This window comes from Hypoxylon fragiforme (assembly GCF_022984875.1).
Source record: "Hypoxylon fragiforme strain CBS 206.31 chromosome Unknown GGS25scaffold_4, whole genome shotgun sequence".
NCBI classification, from domain to species: Eukaryota; Fungi; Ascomycota; class Sordariomycetes; order Xylariales; family Hypoxylaceae; genus Hypoxylon; species Hypoxylon fragiforme.
In genome coordinates, this window is record NW_026054759.1 from 636,200 (window position 1) to 655,130 (window position 18,931).

At 48.5% G+C, this 18,931-nt stretch overlaps 6 protein-coding genes across 6 annotated transcripts; 2 read left to right on the forward strand and 4 right to left on the reverse strand.

Annotated features, from left to right (window-relative positions):
* Nucleotides 1–2,005: 2,005 nt before the first annotated feature.
* On the forward strand, nucleotides 2,006–2,308 carry GGS25DRAFT_520289 (Cerato-ulmin hydrophobin family; the record flags this gene model as incomplete). Its single annotated transcript, XM_049263863.1, has 1 exon — nucleotides 2,006–2,308. One exon carries the CDS (start codon nucleotides 2,006–2,008, stop codon nucleotides 2,306–2,308), a length of 303 nt encoding a protein of 100 aa, XP_049117463.1.
* Nucleotides 2,309–3,045: 737 nt separating this feature from the next.
* GGS25DRAFT_520290 (uncharacterized protein) lies at nucleotides 3,046–5,177 on the reverse strand (the record flags this gene model as incomplete). Its single annotated transcript, XM_049263864.1, has 2 exons — nucleotides 3,046–4,465; nucleotides 4,582–5,177. The coding sequence occupies 2 exons, from the start codon at nucleotides 5,175–5,177 to the stop codon at nucleotides 3,046–3,048; spliced, it is 2,016 nt and encodes a 671-aa protein (XP_049117464.1).
* A 643-nt stretch (nucleotides 5,178–5,820) lies between these two features.
* On the reverse strand, nucleotides 5,821–7,813 carry GGS25DRAFT_484996 (uncharacterized protein). Its single transcript, XM_049260513.1, has 5 exons — nucleotides 7,230–7,813; nucleotides 7,030–7,157; nucleotides 6,871–6,970; nucleotides 6,670–6,808; nucleotides 5,821–6,608 (listed from the first exon to the last, which is right to left on the reverse strand). The coding sequence occupies exons 1-5, from the start codon at nucleotides 7,362–7,364 to the stop codon at nucleotides 5,920–5,922; spliced, it is 1,191 nt and encodes a 396-aa protein (XP_049117465.1). The 5' UTR covers nucleotides 7,365–7,813; the 3' UTR covers nucleotides 5,821–5,919.
* Nucleotides 7,814–8,319: 506 nt separating this feature from the next.
* GGS25DRAFT_218421 (uncharacterized protein) lies at nucleotides 8,320–9,518 on the reverse strand. Its single transcript, XM_049256927.1, has 2 exons — nucleotides 9,363–9,518; nucleotides 8,320–9,293 (listed from the first exon to the last, which is right to left on the reverse strand). The coding sequence occupies exon 2, from the start codon at nucleotides 8,888–8,890 to the stop codon at nucleotides 8,360–8,362; it is 531 nt and encodes a 176-aa protein (XP_049117466.1). The 5' UTR covers nucleotides 8,891–9,293; nucleotides 9,363–9,518; the 3' UTR covers nucleotides 8,320–8,359.
* A 1,527-nt stretch (nucleotides 9,519–11,045) lies between these two features.
* On the reverse strand, nucleotides 11,046–12,974 carry GGS25DRAFT_513752 (acid protease; the record flags this gene model as incomplete). The annotated part of the gene is made up of 1 exon (XM_049262913.1): nucleotides 11,046–12,974. One exon carries the CDS (start codon nucleotides 12,972–12,974, stop codon nucleotides 11,046–11,048), a length of 1,929 nt encoding a protein of 642 aa, XP_049117467.1.
* Nucleotides 12,975–14,831: 1,857 nt separating this feature from the next.
* Nucleotides 14,832–16,479, forward strand: GGS25DRAFT_218567 (glycosyltransferase family 8 protein). Its single transcript, XM_049256928.1, has 2 exons — nucleotides 14,832–15,503; nucleotides 15,557–16,479. The coding sequence occupies exons 1-2, from the start codon at nucleotides 14,927–14,929 to the stop codon at nucleotides 16,168–16,170; spliced, it is 1,191 nt and encodes a 396-aa protein (XP_049117468.1). The 5' UTR covers nucleotides 14,832–14,926; the 3' UTR covers nucleotides 16,171–16,479.
* The last annotated feature ends 2,452 nt before the right edge of the window (nucleotides 16,480–18,931 follow it).

Genomic DNA, 18,931 nt, shown 5'->3' on the forward strand with positions numbered 1-18,931 from the left:
CACAGACCTCTTAGAAGCCAAGGTGATGGCGGGGCGACCAGGGGGGTCCATCGATCGAACAGATCATATCCCCCAGACGTGATGCTGCCAAGACGGCAGCACGGCTGTCGGCTGCACTGGAACGGACATATTTGATGTGAAAGCTTTCGCGAGGTTGCATACCTATCCACCTCGCCTAACTAACACAACTCCTCAACTGTCAAAAACTTGGAATAGGGTTGAAAGAAGTTATCGAAGACTTTGTTTGGACTGTTCTAATCTTAGAAAGAAAAGTCGGGTGGGATTGCAACGTCTGACGACCGTTGTGTCGCCACTTGATCTTATTTTAGGGCTAGTTTTAACGCATTGATGCAGTTTTATTCGACTGATTTACCGATCTGGCAGTGCCGCTGACGATCTTCCCTTTACTCTGTTTCCTTGATTTTCAGCCCAGTCTTCTTCTAGAATAACGTCGCCCTGATGGCCTACCAATTCGAACGTTGTTGTTCCTTCTGCCCCTGAAATATCCTAGCAGTCTAGTTTCGTTTGAGAAGATGGGGAGTTCTTTTTTAGATGATGTATTGCGGGTAATCATGGTCACGGTTCGGAGCTTTTGCACCACACTACCTACCCGGTTTAGTAAAAAGGGGAAATTTGCACAGCTACCAAGCTGAGCTAGGCTCTTAGTTGCGGCTCCTCTGACGGAGACAACGTAACCCAGAGATCTTCTTTTCGTACGACTGGTGTATGTAGGATACCTACCTACGTAAAGTATCTACCTTGACTACTTCTATTTTTTAACACGAGGTTTCTGGCAGTGAAGATCTCCCCAGATCGTCTACTACTCACACAACGAGCAAGCGGCTCTCGAGGCTATCACGCACCTTGATGTAAGCATAGTAACCATCCATCTATCACACAACAGCTGTGGCGTTCCTGCTATATGTAGGTACATAATAGTTGAGGCCTCAGTCCGCGAGTCAGCGAGTAATTAACTAGGGGCCATTACACGGTAGTTGTTAAGGTTGGCAGGTAGCGCGTCGGCCCCTTGCAGCTACACACTGCCGTTAAGATTTCTGCCCCTGCTTTGTGGATCACCTTGTCCACTGCCGGGATGTTCAACGGCATACCATTCGTCATGGTCGTCGGCCGATACTTTACAGCGCATACCTCTGAAGGATGGGGATAGCTCCCCGGGGAGCCGTTGTACTAGTCTAGGTGTCGTTGGTCACTTTTCCTGGATAGTCCTGTAATATCCTTGGGTAGCATATGGCTATGCTCTTCTCAGAGAACGAGGTAGCTACCTACTCAACCACAATGTGGCGAATGAACTCCCTTAACGGCAGTGTAACATGTACGTCTACCTAGCATGTAGTAACTCAAGCTGACTGGGTTATGCTAGATTTCGGCCATGACTTCCGAATCAAGGAACTGAGGCTCTCTCTGATTCGTCGCCTAGCTAGGCGTGAAGGCATTTGTTTGATGTCACAGCTTGCCGGTACTCTAATGTTAATATCCCATCTCCGTTAATATGAGCCCTATAGCAGACCCATCTTAAGATTTTACGATCCCCGCTGGGTAGTTTTTTTTTCATCATGTCAACGTTGCGGGAGATCCCAGAACCCGGTACTTTCTTTTTGGATGATTAGCCCCCGTACCTGACTGGGTAGCTAGATAGGTATGTACTAGGGGTAAGGGGGCAAGGCATCGCGAAACAAGAGCAGGATGAGCTTTGGTCTTGAGCCCAGTCCTAATCGTCATCATCACATCTCTCTTGATTAGCAACCGCTGACGAGTTGTTGGGTCAAAGCCAGTAAGTCCATACATGGTCAGGTCGGCAAGTATGTAGGTAGATATCTAGACAGCAGGTAACTAAGTAGTATAAAGTCTCCCATCTCCCTCCAGATATTTTGACTCTATTCTCTCTCATCCACACCAAACAAATCACATCCAACAAACAAACTCTTCAAGACTTTTCCACCTTTACAACCAAACAAACCCAAACCCAACCCATACAAACTTCAACATGCAGTTCTTCACCACCGCCCTCACCGCCCTCTTCGCCGGCCTTGCCCTCGCTGCCCCGGCCATCGTCGAGGAGCGCCAGACCTACACCCCTTGCTCCGGCCTCTACAGCACATCGCAGTGCTGCGCGACCGACGTCCTCGGCGTCGCTGACCTCGACTGCGCCAACCCCCCCTCCGTCCCCACCGACGCCTCCAACTTCAGCGCCGTCTGCTCCGCCATCGGCCAGCGCGCCCGCTGCTGCGTCCTGCCCATCCTGGGCCAGGATGTCCTGTGCCAGACCCCCGTTGGCGTTGACTCTTAAATGGGAGAAGCCCTAATAGATAGCTGAGAGATAGCTAGCTTGGGGACTTTCGTTCACTCGATACCCACCCGCCTTACATCCCCGAGGTAGACATACTACGAAAAAGATGGATAACTACAACACACCTAGGTAGATAAGATCCATGGGATTTATTAGAAGGCTGGGATTTCATATTTGCACCGCGATAGACTACGAGGTAGCTCTTGGGAGACAGGTGTAATGTATAATATATACCTGATATATATACCTAGTGCATATAACGCTGATTTGATATTCATGGCCTGGTATATACGGAATAGCCTTGGAATTTATAAAATTAAGAATATTTTTGGAATAATTTTTGAACTCAACAATTAGATGCTCTTGACTGTCTACTGAATCAGTGATTATATGATCGTTAACCTGTGTGATTGATTAGGTGGTGAGTAGTAAGTTAAACGTCTGATGTCGGCACTTCAATTAATGAATGGTTTGTACAAGCCATCATGTCCTCTATTAAGAGTTTATGTCTTATTCCAAGTATTTAGCTATTTACCTAGCCTTCGTTTATCGTCTCTTTGGGTATCATTATCCCCTTTTCTCCTATTCATAATTTCTTTCTCTTACTCTACGCCTTAATACATCCCCCCCTTTCCTCATATTTTCACCTTCGACGTCGAAATCTAATAGGTAACTCATCTGGTCAGCAAGCAAGCAAACAAACAAACAAACAAACAACAAATCCAAAAAAAAAAAACTCATCGAGATGACATACCTCCCAACGGCACCACCGCCCCCTCCAGCCCAAAGCCCGCATGCGCCCCTTCCCCCTCCCCCCCCTTGACAACCCCAAACCTCAACCTCGCCTCCCTCACCCCCCTCGGCAGCGGCTTCTCCCCCAACCACCTCCCCTCCGCCAGCCCCTCCAACCCCCCGCCCCGCGTCGTCAGCAGCACCGCCGAGAACGCCATGCTCCCCGTGAACCCGTTCGTCCTCAGCGCCGCCGCGCCCACCACCGCGCACGCGAGCGTCGCCGCCGCCGCGGCCGCGTACGCGACCAGCAGCAGCGCCCGGTTGTACGCGAAGAAGTTGACGAGGCTCGTGACGGTGACGTGGGCGCGCTCGGCGACGCCGTCGTCGGCCCAGCTCTGGTACGCGAGGAGGCTGTAGGTGAAGTTGCGGGCGAGGTCCTCGACGGCGGCGGCGAGGGTGCGGTTGCGGCAGCGGCCGAAGGTCTTGAGGCGTCCGCCGTCGATGTCGGCGTCGGAGGTGATGACGGAGGAGTTGGCGATGTCGGCGCAGTCCATGAGGCCCGAGCGGAAGAGGGGCGCGGAGCCGGCGCCGGACGACGACGCTTGCGGGGAGGAGGAGGGCGGCGTGTAGAGCAGGTCGCCGACGGAGCTGACGGTCACGCTGCCGGTGAGGAACTCGGAGAACAGCTGCTGGAAGACGTAGTACGTCGGGCAGATCGTCACGTTGGCGCCCGACGGGTCGGGGGCGCAGGCGTTGTCGTTGTAGAACGGGGAGTCGTAGCCGGAGGTGCTCCAGTTCTGGAAGCCCATGTCGGCGATGGCGTTCTCCCGGATCGACTGGATCCCGTTGTCGAAGCCGACGGTGACGGCGTACGAGGTGTTGTGCAGCTGGCAGACGAGCCGCACGTTGCGGCGAGCGCTGTTGTCCCAGAACGCGTTGAACCCCGACGTCCCGATGTAGATCGTGTTGACGAGGGATTTGGAATCGGTGCCTTTGAAGACGTACGCCGGGTTCGTGAGGGTGCTGTTGCCCGGCGAGGCCCAGGAGCCGATTTCCGCGTAGAAGTCGTCTTCGACGGTGGTGTAGTTGTGGAGGCCCGATGTACTCCAGGTAGGTGGGTTATTTTTGGCGCTGAATTCTTCGAGGCTGGAACATTTGTAAGACGGGCCCCAGAACTCCATGTCGTAGGAAGAGTTGGGGAAAGGGGGCGTGAGTGGTGCAAACGTGTTGGAGGTGTAGACGCTCGTGAAGAGGCGAGACACTTCGGGGCCGACCCCTGAGATCACCCCGGCGCCGCCGTAAGTTGCCCACCCGCTAGGGTTGGAAAAGTTGAAGGTGGGGACTTCGAGGGTCAACTCGGCTTGACTTGCGTGCGAGTATACGGATAGCGTCGCTGGTGTTATGATGGGGATTACGGGGAGAAGCCTGTGTCGAAGACGGGATAAATTATTAGCTGGACACTCTTGACATTGGACTCCTTCGCCCAGTAAACTTATACGAAAAGTATTCCTCGGAGTATATGTAGGCAGGTATGAACTAACCATGAAATAGCAGCAAAGGCGCAAACCCGTTTTGCATGCATCAGCATGTCCTTATTCAAGAACAGCCATGGGTTAGTCATGATTCCGAACATGCTGTCAATAGCTTCAATCGTCATGGCTCTCTTCCTCAACGTTGCCCAGAATTGCTGCACCACGACGATCCCAAGTGTAGCGGTAAGGCAAGTCCGGGTGAGGAAAGCAAGGCCAGTTCCTATGCGAATAGCCCAGACCTGCTGGCTGTCGCTGTTTACGGGAGTTCCATCTAGGACCCCGTAGTATATGTGGTGGCCCACCGCTGTAAACAGACCTGCGATGAAAAAGAGGAAGGCTAGTATAGGATCCTGCCATGCTATAGCCGTCGGCCTATTCGAATCGCCATTTCCCTGTGAGGTGCTGTTGGTGACTTCGGGTGGACCTGTACCAACGGGATTTGCCATCCGGGAGGCTGAATCTGGTAGGCCATGGATATGATCTCTCGGCTGCGGAATTTCTGTTATAAAAGGGACGGCGTAAGGCTTTTGGTGTCTTGTGGAAATATAAGGGTTGTCTTCAAAGGCTGAATCATTCCATGCAGTTCGTTCTTGAGGCCGAGCCATACTGTAGACTGAAAGGGAGGACAATCAAAGCAATACACGCGGTATAACGTGTCACATAACTGGACCAGAATGCACGGAAATAGCTTCAACGAAGTTGTCACACGAGTAACTATTAGATCTACATGTATATGAAGGGGAGGGCTGTGGTCTATACATACAAAGACCTTTCCTTGTCCTCGTCGAGCCGTCCCTCTCTCTCCCGCGCGATGTATTTTGCAAGCCACCAACACGAGTTTGCCTGCCAACCTAGTACTACCACTCGCGGTTTCATATTTCAGCTCCCCTATACCTCATCAGGAAAAGCAGACTGCTGACTGCAGACTACAGAATGCAGACTATAAGCTGACAGACCCCACGCTACACGTCCGGATACGCAGAACGCTTAATTTAAGCGATGATTCGTTTTGATAGCTCATTTTTAAGCGACCTGTATCCGACGTATCATTTATCCTACCTTGACCAAATGGGCAAATTTGGGCGTTTAGGTGACAGTGCTAGGGGTTCATTGGTCAAGGGCCTGGAGACAAGCGCATTAATTCACAGCTCATTATGCTTAACCGCGGGGGCGGTTGTTTAGATGATATTTAGCCCCCATTAACCTGAACGATGTTACGCTACTGCCTACGTAGTGCCGCGGTTGGACACAGGAGGCTGAATATCATTTCTATGTAGTCTAAAACTAACCTATATTGGTCTATAATGTTGGTGTGCCAATCAATGAACACCCGATGAAAAGGTCTATTCAAACCATCAAATCTCCTCTATTTGGAATCCCTCCCCTTTCTTCTTCGTCTTCTATATCCTCATCTTCATCTTCTTCTGTACTCTCCTTACTACTCCCCCTATCCTCCCAATATCCCATGTCAGAGCATCCGCCATCCAAAGTACAAAGGTCTATACTTCCAATGTCAACACCACTATCCAGAGCCTTCATTGTACTCAGCCCGAACTGAGGCTGCGTTGGACGCTGGACTACGGAAACCACCTTATGGATTTCCCCATGCGAACATCTCCTACTTCGAAACTTTGAAGCCTCCGACATCCGGATTGTCTTTAATTGTCGCCTAATATTCGAGCTCTGTCTTTTGACGAACAGCGAAACGAATATTGATGTCCATCGGCTCACTAGCGGGAAGAAGAGCGGAATATTTGTTGTCACTACCGCGATGAACGGTACAAGAAAAGTCCACCTGCTAATCCGCCGGTCCCCGGGCATTTGTAGTGCTGCGATTTCATAGGCACGGTATATGGCCATTGCGATGATGAGCATATTAGCTGTGACTAGCAAGACCAGGCCAAGCTTCTTCTTGAATTGAATCCTAGCCATCCACAGGATTGGGAGTGGCACGTAGAAGATGTAGAAGCTTGTAATGATGTGTAAACCCAGGGTGGTGAATAGAGTCAATGGAGAAACGGCAGGATAACATAGGTCTATGATGATCAAGATCAGCTCCATGAGATGCGAAATGATTTGGTTGGCCAAAGAACCTACATCCTGGATCAGGATATACCTGCCAGTTCTTTTGGAATGGCCTACATGAAAACACGGTGATGAAGAAGTCAGCTGACCAAGTGATGCTGATTAGGATAAATCCAAAACGTATACGTCTTGTATATACACCAAGTCGTTCCTAAGGGCAAATCCAGCCATTTTAGTTTTCATTCATGTAAAGGGAAAACAGGGGGTCCATACGGTAAGGCGTTGGAAGAACGCTAGTATGGCAGCTTTTATAAGCCATAGGACTGTTGTGTGTAGAATTATGCTGATAATCTGAAGCTTGGATCCAAGAACTCTATGCAATATTAGGCTCGATATTCCGAGTCCTCGCCGAGTTCATAGAATATAACTTACCTCATAGAGTATTCCTCGCTTGCCTTGTCGAGTACTACCCGTTGCTCGTATGTTATGTCGCTGTTCGTGTGGCCACTGCAGTTATTTGATCCGACATATGTGCATCCTGCCAGAGCAGACAAGGTGAGCTATATCCAAGCTTTAGTATCAGGGATGGTAATGCCAATCCCAAGTCAAAGACCAAGTATGATGAGACTTACGGTTACTGGTAGCATTAGATAGTCGTCAGCCGCGAGGCCTTTCCATTTGACAGCTTTGACCCGGATTTGTATGCGGAGAGCGACAATGATGAGGCCAGTTAATAGGAGACCGACCGCACTGGCTCCTGGTATCATGATAGCAGCTGCTAAGCAATACCTACCTACCTACTTAAGAAGCAAATCAGCCCCGAGCGTAACTCAGCCCTGGAAACATGCGACAATTTGAGTAGTAGAAGTCATAGAGACTTCTAGATAGATTCCACCTTATGGTTACTATTATATGACTTGGGCGACTTGCATGACATCAACAGTATGGTAAGTAGTAGACTGGTCGACGAATGTTAAAGATAAAAAATATATATTCATGGAGTGCATCCGATTTTCTTTGCAAAACCCCGATATCTTGATTCTTGACCATGTCCCAGATGGAGATCGAACCGAGAATTCGATATCGATGTAGGAGAGAATATTCGGAGAATGTTCGCAGTTTGATAAATGCCAAGATTTGGAAATTTCTAATGATGTAAATCTGATTCGTGCCTTGGTTTGATGAGGAGATGCAAATGAGGAGATGCAAATGAGGAGATGCAATAAGGAGAGGCACATAAGGTTCAGCTAAGGTCCTAACGTGGAGACTACTACTAGCTGCGACAACACTATCGCCATGACAGAACCTTAAAATCATCTCATCCCTGAAGTCTGTGAAATTCTGATATCATGTACTACAGAATAGGTACCTGACTTACTAGGTACATAACTTCATTTCCTCGGTATATCCGGTCTTGGCGGTAAAAGGGGCACAGGGGAATTTGCTCTTGCGGGGGAAAGGAATGACTGTTAGTTTCAAGCACTACAACGTCAAGACAGTTATACCATAAGGACTAGGTATTAGGTGTGTATATTCAACTGCAGTAGACAGGTCGATATGAGTATTACACCGAGTACTCGACCTTCTCATGAAGCTTATTACCAACACCTACATAGGGGAACATCGTCAGGTAGGTAGGCAGATAGATAGGTACATATGCATATCCCCCCGACAACCACATTAAGTCAACTACCTAACCTACACCATGTTCCTATCAACTCCCACCCCCATCCCATCCCATCCCATCCCATTCAATTGGGCCTTATACCATGATAACCGCAGCCACACCAGCAACAGCCGCCATACCCGCCACCGGCGCGGCCGTAGCTCTCGCCGCTGGGTTTCCGGAGACCTTGGCAGTCGACGACGAGCCGCCAGCTCCACCAGATCCGGACATGCTCATGCTGGAGCTCATAGATCCGGATCCGCCACCTTCGGTTGAGGACATCGACATGGACCCGGTTTCGGTCGAGGACATCGAGCCCATCTCGGTCGACGACATGGTCTCGCTTGATGACATGGTTTCAGTCGCGGTGGAGTCGGTCCTGGTGGAATCCGTCATGGTAGAGTCTGTCATAGTAGAGTCTGTCATAGTTGAGTCTGTCATGGTCGAGTCGGTCATGGTCGAGTCCATGCTCGAGCTTGCCATGGAAGTGTCCGACATGGTCACCGTGGTGGTTTCCTGCCGAGCTTCCACGATGAAGTCGACGGGGACGCCTGCGGGGTTGTTTGCCGCGAGGGCTGCGGATGATGCGACCGCCAGAAGGGCTGCGAAACAAAGATTTGCGTGCATATTTGATTTTTGGGGGGGTTCTTTATATTTAAAGCGAATGTTATAACTTTATGATAGATCCGGTGGCTGGATGCTTTGAACTGGAGACTTGAAACTGGAGACTTGATACAATGGAAGAGTGTTGCTCTATTTGACTGCTTGCAACCGACTTCAAACACCGACCTCGGATGGTGAAAACTTGGTTCTATGACCCCCTAGATGGCGTCCCGGTGACAATGGCATGACGGGATATATCAAGAAAAAGCTTCATTCGAACTAGTCGCTTCGCATTAGTGTATTGTCGATAGCATCATTATTAGGTACTCCTCAATATGGCTTCATAGATACTAGGTAAGTGAAATTGATTACCGCTTCAATGAAATCATAGTATAGGTAGTCTTGGATGAGAAAGAAACGTGCCGGTCTGCAGAGTGTTAGATCCAAATTCGTACCATAGAGGTGCCGTGGTGAAGCTTCTGTGCTTGTAACCTACCAGGGTAGTCTATACAGCCAGAACAACTACTAGAGTGCCATAAACAGGATTTCCGAAGTTATCTGCCTCCCTAGATAGTATTCTCGAACTTAATCGTCGGAATAGTCCTGGACTAGAACTTCTAGTCTCCATGGTCAACCCGTCACCACTATCTTGGCTGGGCCACTCGCCTGCCAAATGCCTGTATTGGCCTCAAGACAATAACTAGTGCTTCTATGTATACTAGTCATTAGCGTTTCATGGTGACTTAGATATAAATGAGAATTCGGGATATTGCCAAGCCTGGGTGTAGTGCAACATGCGGATGCTGCGGCGGAAGAAGTTATGTTGTACGATCTCGGTTGAGGCGTCAGTTCATGGGAAGATCCCGGCTGGTGATTCTATTACTAGCCTAAACTCTTATGCAATTGAGTAAATGTTAGACAACAATTTGGGTAGAATTATTGTGTAAAAAAAATACGAGAACTTGTAAGTTTTACTTCGGTAGAAAGGTCGGTTACGAGGGGAGAGGCAGCGAGGCTCGTGATAGCTACAACTTTAAAAATGAGGCTAAGCTATGTACATCCATGGATATTTCCCCACTCGGTACCTTAGGTGCCTAGGTTACCTTAGGTAGGGTTGGTACATAGCACAGCCCAGCGAAGAAGTAACACCTCAGACTGTAAAGCAATGCTAGACAACAGTAGATGGGCGTCACTTAACAGCACTCAGCCCAGAAATTCCATCCCCCAAAATGGGACGTTTTCCTTCGCTTCCACTCAGCTTCAAACAAATAAATTCACTTTCGCCTTAGTAAGTCACACCCGACTAAGTCAATGCCTTTCAGCTCCAAGGTTAGTTCTCAGTCACAGTCCTGAAATATCCCAGCACCGGCAAAGGGGATACACAACATAGCGAGATCATAATAGGGAAGGGGGGGGCTGAGACACCACTGGCTTTTAAGAAGAATACTCGGTGCGGGCAGTAAGGTGGGCAGTAAGGTATACTGTAAGTATTACGACATAGTACAGCCCCGGAGGTGACAACCATCTAATCTGGCCTACATAGGTATTGGTAGGAAAGTCACTTAAACGCCATCCACTCAATTAAAGTAGCACGCCCCCCCCCCCCCCCCCCCCCCCATAGTAAGAAACAAGCGAGGATGTCGGTCGACACAAGAATCTAACACAAACGCCACGAATTAGCCTTCAATCCTTCCACTTTGTTAAAATGTATCGTTACCTATTTCCCACGCCACTGACATCATATTGTTACTTGATATGGATGCTGTAATTTTCTTCGTTACCATCAGCGTCGCACAACTTTGGAAATAAGAAGCTCCTTGTTCAGGGGCAATACAGCGTCCCCTAACCACTCATGAGGGCAAATACTAGATCCATGTAAGTACTCGTCTATATTTGCAGATGATCCAATAAGCATCTATCTCAAAATAATGAACACCCATTATTACTATATAGGGCGTTCAACCAAATGACTTGGTCTTGATGACCTCTTACCTCGACCCCTATTCCAAACTTTTACGCGCACATCAATGCAGATCGCCTGCATTTTCAATAGAGTAGGCATTAAGGCTTCGAAGGCCTGACGCAAGGAATGAAAGGAAACAAAAATGATGGCAGAAAAATAATGATGCTGGATCGAATGCTCCGCGTCCCCTATAACACCCTCTTCGCAAGGTCAATATTATATGAAATTTCCGTGCCGACCGTGTCCTTGCGACTGGCCCGAATTAGGGCCCGGGGGATGTTCCGTTTGAGATAATGTACCAGTTTGTTGGGAAGGCATGTAACCGTGAACTTGAGTTCCGTCCAAGAGTTGTGGATCGTAGATTGTCGATCCGGGGAGTTCTATTGGTGACATGACGGATGATAGTTCGGCGGGATACGGCTGCGGGTATTGTTGAGGATAGGAATAATGCTGTTGATGAATATACTGCTGGCTATAGAGCGTATTCGACGGCGGTCCTGAATACTCTGCGAATGTATTTGTATTGGGTAAATTTGAAAATTTCACAGGCGCGTGGGATTCTTGTGCCAATATGTCCTGGGCGGCATGCGTTGGCTTAGACACCATTCCGTTAAGGCGAGCTGCTTTACGACGATGTAGTAAGCAAAAAGCAATAACACAAATAGTTGCTAGGCCTATAACTCCAGCACCTATACCAATACCGACTTGGGCTCCTGTTGAAAGACTGCCGGTCGGGTCGCTATTTGGTGCTCCGCTTGCCGTTCCGCTAGAAGCGTTTGCACTGGCCGAACCACCCGCTTCATCAGGACTGAGAGCTGTCCAGAACCCGGACCATGACTCTTTCCAGTCATTCGAACTCGCCGTGATGGAATCTTCGCTTGCAAGCTGGATCACGGATGGTGGCGGTACATTGGGACCGGGAGCCTGTGCAAGCCACCACGATTGAGTTCCCCAATTTGCACCAACAAAGGCATCTTGCAAAAACGCACGGCCAAGAGTAAGCGTCGAAGACCCAGTATAACAGGGAAAGTATTGTGTTGACGTGTCAACTAATGGTGCCGTCAATGTGAGATTTAAATGCCGAAATGGAACTGAGATGGAAACGTTTTTCATATTCGATCCCGCGAGGAATACGAACTCTAACACGGAAGCTGAATTGACGACTTGAGTGTATTTCGGGTCGTTAGTATTCCAGAAATATAAGCCAAGGTCATTGTTGTATGTTACAGGTAAATTATTCGCGATCGCATCACATGTTGACTTGGGAAGCGTTAGGTAAGGAGAACAGCCATCGACAGCGACTTTAAGTCCTCCAGGTGAGTTTGCCAAGTTGTCTGATCCAAGGAGACCGCCTAGCGAGTCAAACACCCACGGCGAAGAACCATCAATCACTTTGATGCCAATGTCTCTTAGGGTTATGAAATTTGTATAATCGCCGCTATAGGTGAGGATATCTCCAACAATTCGATTTTGGTCATACCCACCAAAATAGAACGACCCTTGCATTGGAGGATTAGCTGAACCGATATGCATGCTGAAAGAGTTGGATTCGATTGTGTTGTGCGCTGATAAATATCCAGGTATGAGACTGGCATTGATCAGTGGCTCTCCATTATCTAATGAAAAGGACTGGTTGATTGTGCCTGGCGCTCCTATCCCAAGACATCCAACAGTCAATGGGTACCATCGACCATTAGGATATGACGTATACGATCCTGTCAATAAGGCTAGGGAAACATTTTCCACCGTTGCGCCACCGAATTTCAACGTGTCGACCCATGGTGCCGTTAACGAGCCTTGGATATCCAGGCCCATCATATAATTCGCTCCTGCCTGATACTTAATCTGGCCCGTTGAGCCGGTCAGTTTTTTATCGTAGAGTCCGGCTTGACTAGAATAACACGGGAGCGACATGTTGTTATCACAGTACTCGCTAGTGAGGAGGAAACTTTGGAATTCTCGCCCTGGATACATCGATATTTTCTGGCGGTTGCCTAGAATTACTTCAACTGCCGGCCAAGGGCCATCTGGTCCAAATGTCAAAGATGACCATGTTGCCGCGACGGGCTCGGCTGCCCAGGCGACCTCGAAGATCGTTACATAGGAAAGCAGCAAAGAAGTAATGGAAAAGGAAGAGAGTATCATCATTGGAAAGACAAAAAGGTGTATAGTATGAGCGACGTATAGGTAGACGGCATAGCACGAAATGCTACTTGACGTCTTGGCGAAGAGAGAAGGCAGAGCATTAAAGGTTGTCATTAGAGAAGTAATATAATCGGGGGAGGTGTAGGAACACCACAATATTCACAGACGAACGGCCCCAATTACGGACGAAATCCGCCTTATACAACCCATCCATTCCAGCCCGTGTAACGCTGGTAGCATGTCAATATCATATTTGGGTGACCGCGGGAAGCCGTGGTCAAACGGGACATGATAAGGTGAGTCCTGGATATGCAGCTCTTCATAGGTACCTAAGTGAATACTTAGGCCGGCATGTACCTAGATCATAGTAAGATGCTTCAGGGACAAGATCAGTTTTCGTAGACGAGTATTCCTGTTACATCATCTCCAGAGGATGTCGATGCTTCGTGTACCTTTGAACCCAGAATTAGTTGTGACCTTCATCAGCCTCCCGCTGACCCGACGCAAAATAATGTAGATGGTGGCTGGTCAACTATGTCCCTGTTATTTGGGGTTGCAAAGTTTTGGGGGTCCTTCATTCTCAACCCTGATACTCCCATTATACTTCTAGATAAGAATCAGTTAAAAGATATACAAAAGTAGGGCCGTTCCTCTCAAAGCTTGATTTCCCTACTTAACTCCAGATAGCTGAACTTATTAATTCGGGCTTTATTATGGAGGGCTGATCATTCAATGACGTGAATGGATTAGGTGCTGATGCCAAATTTATTGTGCGGGAGCGGGAGCGTAAAGAATATAGCTCGTGAGACGTTACAACTTGCCATGGCTAGATAAGTTTCAAAGGGTAGCAGTGTAGCAGTGTTCTACTGCACTGCATACATGAGATTGGAGTCATGGATCAATCTATAATTGCGCGGAAGAAGCACTCGTGTGGGCACTCAAAGATCATGGTCGCCGACTCGCCGTCACCCAAAGGAAAGGATTGTAACAAATAGATAGAGGTAAGGGATCAGTCAACAAGAATAGATGACGCCAAGGATGTGGCGGAGTCATTTTTATGTAGCAAACAATTCTCATATACCAAAGAATTTGATGAGTTCTATGAGTTGAAGTAGTAGTAGTAGAAGGGTTTAAGTAGTTATACACATGTGTGATTTCCATGGAGTTATGTTGAATAATGACTTGAGTACAATGATTGATGTTCAACATTAAAGGGTTCGATGTTTTCCTGGGTGACAGGAAAGAAGAGTCACGGTGCTGCTACCCTACATGTAGGTAGGGACCGTAGGGGCGGTAGGGTAGATTAAGGTAACAAGGTTAGATATCACATATGACTGAGACATGTATGTAGGGTACGGTTCATGGATATCCTTGCTTAGTTCTACATAGTTATTGGTAACTACTAACTTGGCATACATGTACAATGGTATCTGGTACAAAAATAGCCCCAAATTAATAGGGCTATCTTTGGAAAAATAACAGATCTCGGTACATGCATGTCGGCAATCCACACTAGCCAGCTGCTACGTACGGCGTAGTAATACGGTGTACCAGCCATCGTTGGATGATTACGTGTACATATTAGCTAGTACTAGGGTCGGGAACGATATGGAGCTGCAGATGTCGGGAACAACCTCGGACCCACCTGTAGTTACCATCACTCTCTTACTGCATTCTCTCAGTGCTCTCTCTCTCCAGTCTAATTCATATCTCTTCTCTATCTCTTTTCCCCAACCCATTTGCGCCACACCCAATCTCTGAACGTCACTCACTTAATTCTTGACTCAATACTACGATGCCATCTTTCTGATGATTGCCATTGTCATTTCATCATTGAATTGGTCTTGATTCCCTTTTCGGCGAGTCTTTACCGACCCAATTTTCCCTTCTTCCCATCCAATATCTATCTACTCTATACGAGCCACCACCTAGTTATTAGCGATTGAATCATCATGGCTCCGCTTTGGGACTCTTCTTGGTCCTCTACTTGGCGCTCTCTTTCTGGATATAGTCCCATTCAAAACAGCGACCCCGGCACCACCACGACTTCCGCGACAGACCCATCCCATCTCAAGCCAAGCATTGGCCAAATTCTTATGTCGAAGCGAGTGCGCTACGCTGCTTTTTCCCTCGCTGCCATCGGTGTCGTCTTCCTCGCCTTCCGAAACTACGACCGCATACCATCCCTTGATAGTTTCCGGAACGGGGGTTCTGCAGCTGCTAGTTCCAACTCAGTATGCCCTCCCGCAATAATACCATCCGCCGAGGGAGACAACATCAACTGGTCGCGCTACGCCTACACGCAATATGTCACCAATGCTGCATACTTGTGTAATTCCGTCATGATCTTCGAGACCTTGCATCGACTGGGCAGCAAGGCCGATCGCGTCATGATGTATCCCGAGAAAATGATGAATCCCACCGAGACAAACCCAACGTCTGATGATGCACGGTTACTTGTCAAGGCCCGCGACCAATACAAGGTCAAGTTAGTGCCCGTGTCCGTTCAACGACGGGCTGGTGCTGAGGGTAAGCTCTCTATACCTGCTCGTTAGCCTTAATATTCTAACACTTAGTTCAAGCCACTTGGGCCGAATCTTTCACCAAGCTCCTTGCATTCAACCAGACTCAATACGATCGCGTACTCAATGTCGACTCGGACGGTACCATTCTACAGATTATGGACGAACTATTCATCATGCCGCCGTGCCCCGTAGCCATGCCTCGTGCCTACTGGCTGTTCCCCGAAAACAAAATTCTGTCCTCTCAATTAATGCTGGTCCAGCCAACCCAGGTGGAGTTCGATAGGATACTGAAAAAGATGGATGTGGCCGATCGTGATGATTATGACATGGAAATTGTTAATCAGCTGTATGCGGACAGCGCCATGGTCCTCCCGCACCGTCCATACGACTTGCTCACGGGCGAATTCCGCGGTGACAACCACCAAGGCTACCTGGGAACCGACCATGAGGAGTGGGATCCCGTAGCTATCTTTAATGAAGCAAAATTTCTGCACTTCTCCGATTGGCCTGTGCCTAAGCCGTGGATTCCAATGTCCGACGCCGTACGCGAGGAACGGCAACCAAAGTGTGTCGACAAGAACGGCCAGCAGGACTGTTCAGCTCGGGACTTATGGAATGGGTTTTACACTGATTTTGCCCAACGCCGAGCAGTAAGTTCCTTGAGATCTTAACAATCCCTCCTTATTCTGGATGCATATACTAACGAACCTTACTAGGATGTTTGCACCGTCTCGAAGAGGAAAGCGAGGAGGTAATTATGTTAAGTTAGGCGTGATTTGTGTTTTTATTGGAGTCCATACTGCGTTTTTCGGTAATGAAGAGAAAGGAAAACCTGGATTGTATTTTATGTGGCATGACATTATAGATACCAACATCGAATCATGGGTGTGTTTTTTACCCTCCGCAATAGAAAACAGGCATTATACTCAGCGGCATTTCTCTAGACTTTGGAATAATCGTCCCCTTTTCCTTACTTGTAACATGTGATGCTTGGCGTGGTGAGCTACCGGCCTTGTCACGTATAACTTTTTAATAGGGCAGATTCACGGGCTCCATCGCAAGTGAAAGGTTTCCAAATAGGTGTGGGCCCATTCAGGCGCTCTATGGTAGGCATGAGAGAGGTGTTTGTTTACGTTTGAGCTATATACACATACATCAGGTGGCGTATGACGATACTGAGTGAGCATTTGAGCAGGGCCAGTGATATATTATACAGTATATCATGGCCTGAGGATACCTACCTAGTTTGTTCTCGGCTAGGAAGAACAATAAGCTATAGTCGCCATGAATGAGAGATAAAAAAAACCCCCCCACTCCCCTTATTGCGCTCCTATCGTCGAAATGGTTTTCTGCCATAGACCCCTCCCCCCCCCACTTCATCAACTTATTTATTCCCTTATCCTCCAAGTCCCAGACTCCAAACTCCATCGCCCATCCCAGATTTCTACACCCCCACCCTACTTCGTATTAGGGTAGGTACCTAGGTAGGTAGGTAGATACGCCCCACAAGCGCCTCGATCAGCAAACATCAACGACCCCACGAAATCTTCGATCCACCGCCCGTCGTGTCCTTCCACGGAACCGGCCTCGAGTACCTGCCTACCTTACCGTCACCATTACCGTCACCGGCATCGTCCTTGACAGTGTTGGCGTTGCTGTTCTGGGTGGCGATGGTGGTGGTGGTGATGGTGATGGTGGTGGTGGCCATGATGCACCCTGCAGAAACTCGTCGCGCCTCGTCCTTGCGCTGCTCCTCTTCGTCGATGCTGTTGCTGTTGCTGTTGCTGTTGCTCTGGTGGGGGGGGGAGTGCTGCTGCCGTGCTTGGGACAGCCCTTTGTCGTTGGCGTCGTGGGGCATTGTGGGTGGTGGTGCGTGTAATTGTGTTTTTTTTTCTTTCATGTATTTGAGTGAGGGTATGTGGGGGGTTTGGTAGGTAGGTAGGTTCTTATGCAACAGTGTATCGTTCCGCGCTTTCAAGCTTGGGCGTTGAAGGAGGAGACTCGAAGGAGAAGGGGAAGGGGAAGGGGAAGGGGACAAGGGAAATTCACAGCCTTATATAAATACCTCTTCAGGCGTCTGTCCTCGGGGACATCGGTAGGCTTCTGTGAAACGTGTGTAATAGTCCGCATCCCAGTTCTTTGCTTCATCGTTACGGAGTGCAAAGGCAGGGTTTTTGCTTGTTGATTATATTACCTACGTAGGAGAATGTAGTAATGTTCCCTTAGCCATCACGAGAGGAAGCAACGCCGTGTAAGGTAGGTAGGTATCCATGGTGCGATCGAAGATGATATGTAGGTAGGTACCGGTGAGCCTTGTGTCCCCCCGAAAGGCTATCTAGCCAGTAGGGATTTTTATATACTCACCTTTTTTTAGGTATATGGGTCGTACGAGCCGAATCCCTTCTTGATGGTGATACAACAACCTTCGAGGCTACCTTGTTAATTCCCTGAGTTAGGTAGTTCAATCTAAGGGACACCTACCCGGTCCCGTAGGTCCATCCATCATCGTGATCGGGATGTCCTTCCAGCTTACCCTGCATATATGTGACTCGCAAACTTCTTCCCCTGAATGGCTACGCGAGAGGTTAGGTAGTGGGTGTCGCCAACTTGACTGGCTCGGTTGCCGAAAAAGGCGGATATGCTTGGGTAGTACTCGTTGGTGTCAGATTTATTGATTCTGGGTCCTTTCCGGAGAGATGTCTCATCCGCCGATGAAAAAAAGGTGATCCCTTCGGTTATGCCTCCTGCCTTGCCGGTGCTAACGATCCCCCCCCACCACGGAGTGGAATGGGCGAGGTTCAGTTTACCTTTGGCTATTCTACGATCGGCAGCGAACTCCGAGTCAAAATTGTAGTAAGGGGTAGTAGGGTGACCCCTGGGTACTACCATCTAGAAGTATCACAATACGCCACACCCGAGCTTCAAGGGGGTTTATGTAGTCTGTTCTCGACATATATATGGGAAGGTCACTCTTTCCACACGATATATTCAATGAAATAAGTGTTTCTCAGTAGGTATTGCGTATCTAGCTGGGTTTACCGGGTGTGCTCTCCCTAGAGTCAAAACAATCTTATGCAAGTATTCCTAATCATTGGACTCCTTTAATTACTAACTAACACCATTCGTACCAAGACATACGTACGAAAGGACCTTGGCTGCCAGCGAAACAAGCGTGGGATAAGGCTGTGGCCTTGCAGGACAAGCACTATAGCGCCAGCCAAGCGATTTACAAATAAATTGATTGATATAAACTCCGAGCCTATCGCGTGCACACCTTGCGGGTAGGCATGTAGGTGCAATACATATGAACTATACTGTAAAGGGGCATTTGAGGCTGAAATAGGGGGTGACCTGTCACACCCCACGCATTCTTGCTGTCACAAACCTGAACTTGGCTGAATTGCCAATTCTCCCAAGACTCATACATAAGCC